A 6,611-nucleotide genomic window follows, 5' to 3' on the forward strand; every position below is an offset into this window, starting at 1 on the left:
GATTCTATTCACAAGTGTATTGATACAAAAAAAAGTGGTGTCAGTAAGTCATTCAACAAGAGCAAAGTACACAAATATTTAATTGTCCAGAAGAAGAAAAAGTTCAAATTTTTCGTTGTTTTAAAATGAGAGGAAATTCCTCTATTTATAGACAACAAAGGGTAGTGTGAACAAATGCTTATTGTGTCTTATCGAAAATGTCACAACTCTTTCAAAAAGTTACAACCCTTCGGAAAGATCACAATCTTTCATAAAAGTCACAACTTTTCATAAAAATCGCAACTTTTTATAAAAGTTGAAACTTTTCATAAAAGTTGTAATTTTTCATAAAAATGAAAGGCTAATTTTGGAAATAAAATAAATTAAAAAGGAATCATATTTGTGGTGGCGCCAAGTAGGCGCGTTTAGGTTTTTTTTTTTTTTTTTTTTATATATATATATATATATATATGATTTCCGCCTTTGTTCAGCAGGTTTCTTCCACCTCTCAAATCTCTCTCTCTACACAGCTTCCATTTTTCACCATTGACAAAAGCTTTGTTCTTTGCTTCAGGTTTGCTTCTTTTCTTCGATCTACTCGTGTTGTTGTCATTTTATTAATTTAGTTATGATTTTTAACCAATTCTTTTTCTTAATTCTAGCTCCCCTTTACTTTTTCTTGTGTTTTAGGGTCTATTTTGTGCAATTCGCGTCTTTTGATCGTTCTTGATATCTGGGTTGTTGATTTTTGTACTTGCCTTGATGGGTTTTGGTCCAATTGGGTTTTGGTAAATTAGTAAAAAAGAATCTTTTTTGTGTTTTGGTGAATTTGCTGATTGGGTTTGGAGTTTAATTCTATTTTTGTTTTTGGGGTTCTTTTTTATTTTGTGGAAGTTGGTTTGAATTAGGGTTTATTGGGAGTTATCCTAATGTGGGTTTTCAGGAATTGTAATAATTGTGAATTAGAATTGTCATTTTTTTTGGAATATGTACCAATTTTTGTTGTTGCATTGCTTTCTATGAAAGAAATCCTTGTCGTTTCTTTGAATTATTAATTTATTATCTATGCATATGGATAAACTGGAGTATACAAACCAAGGATATTGGTTCAGCGTTTTGTGTTAGGTTTACCTTTTGTGTTTAAGTCTGTGAAAGTGGGAAAATGAAGATTTTTGTGTTTATATTAAATGTGGTTTAATCTTTTTTGGATGGAAAAGGTGAAGCTTTTAATAGTTTGGTGGGAGTTGTGGGGTGAGAATGGCTTCAAGTGCATCTGAGGAAGCAGGTAGTGCAGGGTCTTTGGAGGGACTGTCAAATGGGCAGGAGAGATGCCAATCTAGTGAAGCGTTGGCTGAATGGAGGTCTTTGGAGCAGGTGGAAAATGGGAATCCATCAACTTCGCCTCCTTACTGGGATAGTGATGACGATGAAGATGCGGGTATGCTGCTTGCCATTTTCTATTCTTTATTTTTCTTTCTTTTGAAGTCTTCTTTTGATTCTTGAAAGACGCTGCTTGCCATTTTTGATGTTTGCTCCATACTTTTTATTCTTTTAAGATCTTTTGAAGTTCTGTTGGTTTCTTGAAGTTGCATAGTTGAGGAATGAGTTTCAGGAGCCTAGTACTTTTTAGTTGAGGGAAGTTGCACCATTCATAAGATAGATTGGCAGTTGCTTGCAGTTCTTTAATTTTGGACTTACCTGCATCCACTGTTTTTCTTTTCTACAAAAGATTGAGTGGAATCATTGTATACTTATTTTTGGATTAATATCTCCTTTCTTTTTTGGTGTCAGAGCTCTGAATATGAACACTTAGAGTTTGAGTCTTGTTAACAGTGGTTTAATTATTTTAATTTTTTGTTCAGATTTACTATACTGCTCACTTTGAAGATGAACTCTTTAGAATATCAATTAAATTGATTGCTTATGAACTATACCTGTCATTGGTGGGTGGACTTTCTCTTGGTTTGCATGCTAGACTATATCAGCTTTCTACAGGAATAGGATTTTACATAGGGGATCCTCTCTTTTTGTTTTTGTATCGAGGGATCCCAGATAATGTAATCTACAACACTATCTCAGTGCTTGCTCTGTTTCAAAGCTATACTTATCATTGGTGGTCCTTATGGGAATTTCTCGGTGATGTGAATTAACTATCTGGTTCTAAGTTTGACAGGGTGTTCAGTAATCTATTGTTTGATGGAAAACTTGATTGATTTTTGGTTGTAAAAATCCTTTATTTATGGGAGATTTTAAATCCTATTACAGGATTGAGGTGGTGGTTGTTTTGTTTTTAAATCAATATAGAAATTTTCTTCTTGAAGAAACTAGAAAGTAGCTTGTTGATTGATGTCTATAATTCTATATTGTTTCGAAATATGCTACTGGCAGGCTTTTATAATTTATAATGAGTCCTCATCTCAAAGTGTGTTCTTCGGATTCATGTTGTATCAACAAGAATAGTTTTTGGGACAGACTTCACCATCTCATTTCAAAACTTGTCTAAAACTGCCTGCTATTTGATAGTAGACCAAGCCCACGTACATGCTTCCTTCTCCTATATCAGCTCCATAATTCTCTATCAACCCTAGTCTACATCTATACACTTTTATATTGTCACCAAGTCTGCTGATAATGCATTCCAACCTCTTTTTGATGTCCTCTTTCAAGTTTGTAAATGTAAAGTGAACAAGACTAGTGTCTCAATGTATAAGTTGTAGGAGGTTTCAATGATCAAAATATAATCTAGGAGGTTTCATGACCATTGGTACTGCTACTGCTATCTCAGAAGTCAGACCTAAGCAATAATGTGAAGTAGATACTACCTGAAGTAACTTCTTCTCCATGGTGGAATATGGTGTTTCACAATTGTGATCTCATGAGATCCAATTACACTATAATTGAAGAGTAGTTTCCTAGTACAGCTCCTTTATTCCGTCTTATATTTGATTTCTTCATTTTGGGGTGGGGGCTGATGCTGTACTGTTGATAAAAAGAAGTAGAAGTAACTATCCATAACTGTTTATCAACCTGATTTTGATTATGCATGTGTTTCTTGATTGGCATAACTGAGACTGTGAGTTGCGTGTGCTTCTAGGCTGTGAGACTACTACTGATATTTCTTCAGAAGTTTCTTCCTTACACTTCACCATCTCTGTCCTTCTGTATCCTTTTATTTGCTTATTGTGGAAGCCCCTTTGTATTATTTATTCAGTTATCCTCGTTTATTGTTCTTAGGATCTAAACCTTCCGAGCTTTATGGGAAATATACCTGGAAGATTGATAAGTTTTCACAAATAAACAAGAGAGAACTTCGGAGTAATGCATTTGAGGTTGGAGGCTACAAATGGTATGATATCCTTGGGAAGAATTATTTGACACATACTTGTTTGGTGGCCCTTGCATGTGTTCTCATCCTTCTTTTTGACTGGAAAGGATTTTATGCATTCTCATCTTCTTGTAGAACGAGATATGTATTGTCCAATGAGGAAAATTCTGCATGCCCAGTGGGTGTCAATTTCAAAAACTATCTGCTGATGCTTTAGATATGTCTATGTTTCCTACCTAGATAAAGTTAATTATAGTGGGAGGAATTGGACTTTCCTATTTGCTACCAATAGAGTTAGGAAATAAGAAGTTTGCGGAGAGTTATTTATGCGCGTACTTTTAAGTAGTTCGGATCATGTTACTTTGGCTTAAGAAGAAAAGCCAGGACATAAGAAAGAGAAAGAGAAAAGGGTTATTCCCAGTGCTCTCTTTGAAAATAAAATCAGATGAGCACATAACTCATCTATGTAATAGAAAATTGCGGAGCATGTTGTTTCTATGTGCATATTTTGTTTTTGGTTTGGACCATGTTAGGTTTGGCTAGATAAGGAACCAGGAGTAGGATGTAACAAAAGAGAAGAGGAAAGCGTTTTGCGTTGCTCTTGTTTGGAAGTAAAAGCAGAGGAACGCGCACCTTGTGCAGTCATCTTTACAATCCTATTTGAAATTGGATGAACGTAAGGAATTAAATCTATTTTTACTTCCTGGTGCATACTTAATAGGTGGCGTGAGAAAAGTTAGGAGCCTTGTCCCTGCATCCCTGCACTACCTGTATTTAGAGAGAGATTGCATGACTCCTAACATTGTTAATTTACTCTTAGAAAATAGGCCGACTACTGCTGGAGTTTGATCATTAGGTTATCCATTTCATTGATGTAGAGGTAATCGTAGACACTGTTATCTTGCTTTCTATGAAGTTTTGTAGTTTGGGTTGTACCAAGTTTGATATTTTTACACCCTTAATGCACGTTTACTATAATCTTGTATGCTTGTTTATTCCTCTTATTATTGAATGATAATTACCAGTTCAGGAATTGTAAAATTACTGACAAATGTTTGATGTGATTAAACTGATTGTGGCAGGTATATTTTGATTTACCCTCAAGGATGTGATGTCTGCAATCATCTCTCTTTGTTTCTGTGTGTGGCTAATCATGACAAGCTCCTTCCAGGTGTGATAATGTTGGTAATTCACTCCAAACTGTCTTCAAAGTGTTATTGTAGAGGTGATGTTGATATTTTCTTGTCTTTTGATAAGAACAGGTTGGAGTCATTTCGCCCAATTCACTATTGCTGTGGTGAACAAAGATCCTAAGAAGTCCAAGTATTCGGGTGGGTAAACTACATTTGGTCTTTTGCAATGGATCTTGAAAAATCTTTGCATGTTCTTGTTAACACAATTGCAGATTTCTGCAGATACACTACATCGATTCTGGAAGAAAGAGCATGATTGGGGTTGGAAAAAGTTTATGGAGCTTTCAAAAGTTTTAGAAGGGTTTATTGATGCTGATACCCTCATAATTAAAGCTCAAGTTCAAGTTATCAGGTATTTTATCATTTTAATTTGTCTATATTTCATTTTTATATCAATTTATGTATCTTACATTACCTATGTAGCTATAGCCTAATAGCATGAAATTCCACCACCATTTGCTAGTCTATTTACGCGTTTGGTAAACACCAAAGTCCAAAAGTGTTCATATGCCAAAATCAGTCAAAAGCCATAAGTTGGTCACCCCAACTTGACTTTTCAACTTAGAGGCACTTTTGGTTTGCCTAAGCTTTTTACTATTTTCTCTCTCTCCATTTTATTTCTTTCATTCATCCTATTCCAAATAATAGTATGTTCAAATAAATTCATTGGAAAACGCTTTAATGACATTTTAGTTATTTTAATAGAGAAGTGTGTATCAACACTTCTTTCACCAAACATAGAGCTGTCAAAAAGGGTCGGCCCAGCCCCACTCGGCCCAAGCCTCGCGGGCTAAGGAATTTGAAGGGCTAGGGCGGGCCGTCCCTTCATTTGGAAGGGCCTGAAAATGTTCAACCCCACCCAACCCTAGGAGGGGCGAGGGCTGGGGAGGGCTAGCCCTTATTTTTTTTTTCTTTTCAAACTTATAATTCTATAACATCAAGAAAATGAGAAGATTTTCAAATCAAATATGGCAAACAATGGTGTTGTTTCAATAACACTAGCAAAAAATCTAGTGTAATTACATGTATCTCGCATATCAGATATGCGAGCGAGATAAGAAAGTGGCAAACAAGATGGGAGGGAGGCGAGGGTGCGATATTTGTCTGTGTATCCTAGATACATGCGAATCTACTTGGATAAAGTGTATCTCAAGTGGCAAAAGGTGGAGGATTTGTGGCTTAGGTTGCAGGTTCAAGCCCCACACCATGCAAAGCGAAGCCCGGTATTTAAGTGGAGAAGGGTAGAGGGGCGGGCCTATTATCCACCGAGTTTAGAAGTCTGTGATTAGTCCAAAGGGCGGGTCACAGACGGATTTCTCGGTTATCAAAAAAAAAAAGTGTATCTAGAATAATTAACCTAATTTTGAGTCCATATATATTTTGAGGTACATGTATCTGGACGTACCAAAATTTGGTAAGATTCATAGTATTACAACATAACGTGTATTTAAAAGTAATTAGATGATATACTAGTGAGATTATTGTAAATTACCATTAAATAAAAAGTTTTGGCCCATGGGGCGACCCCCGCCCGTCCCCAATCAAGCCTCAAGGGCTTATATGGGCCGGGCTTATAAGCCCTAGTTTTAAATGGGATTGAAAAATCATATCTCAACCCTACCACAATAACGGGTTGGGTTGGGCCGGCCCCATGGGCTAAGCCCGTTTTGACGGCTCTAACCAAACACATTAACGATTTATTATCAGTTTCAATACTTTTATCCAAACAACAAGTATTTATTTATAAAATCGGTTTCATCACTTTAAAGTGTTTTTCAGCACTTGATATTTATTTTTAATCATCTAACCTACATGGACTTAAGTTAATGTGATTCCTCTTCGTGCTTGGAAGCTTTAAAAGGACTAGGGGTGTGTTTGGTATGAAGGAAAACATTTTTCAGAAAATATTTTCCAATTTTCTCATGTTTGGTTGGGTTAAATGTTTTTCAAATCAACTCATTTTCCTCAAATTTAAGGAAAATGACTTCCCTTCAAAACTTAAGGAAAACATTTTCCAAAAGTCAAAACTCTCTTCCAACTTTAAATTACAATTATTTTTTTGTTGAAAAAATCAATTTATTTTGTCCCTACACTCAATTCAACCCCCTAACCCC

At 35.6% G+C, this 6,611-nt stretch overlaps 1 protein-coding gene across 2 annotated transcripts in view; it reads left to right on the forward strand.

Moving 5' to 3' along the window:
• The first annotated feature begins 462 nt into the window (after window positions 1–462).
• The window catches only part of LOC102604211 (MATH domain-containing protein At5g43560-like), a 14,847-nt gene continuing 8,698 nt past the window's right edge, over window positions 463–6,611 (forward strand). Inside the window, exons 1-6 of one of the 2 annotated variants that reach the window (XM_006354466.2) lie at window positions 463–553; window positions 1,197–1,417; window positions 3,214–3,325; window positions 4,387–4,475; window positions 4,567–4,635; window positions 4,720–4,849. In XM_006354466.2, the coding sequence (XP_006354528.1) occupies window positions 1,237–1,417; window positions 3,214–3,325; window positions 4,387–4,475; window positions 4,567–4,635; window positions 4,720–4,849 (581 nt within the window). In that variant the 5' untranslated portion in view covers window positions 463–553; window positions 1,197–1,236. Of the gene's footprint in view, window positions 554–1,196; window positions 1,418–3,213; window positions 3,326–4,386; window positions 4,476–4,566; window positions 4,636–4,709; window positions 4,850–6,611 lie in introns of those variants that run through there. The other variant, XM_015311903.1, reaches the window with a different exon arrangement.

The sequence above is a fragment of the Solanum tuberosum genome, unplaced genomic scaffold (genome assembly GCF_000226075.1).
Source record: "Solanum tuberosum cultivar DM 1-3 516 R44 unplaced genomic scaffold, SolTub_3.0 scf00174, whole genome shotgun sequence".
In the NCBI taxonomy this organism is placed as follows: domain Eukaryota; kingdom Viridiplantae; phylum Streptophyta; class Magnoliopsida; order Solanales; family Solanaceae; genus Solanum; species Solanum tuberosum.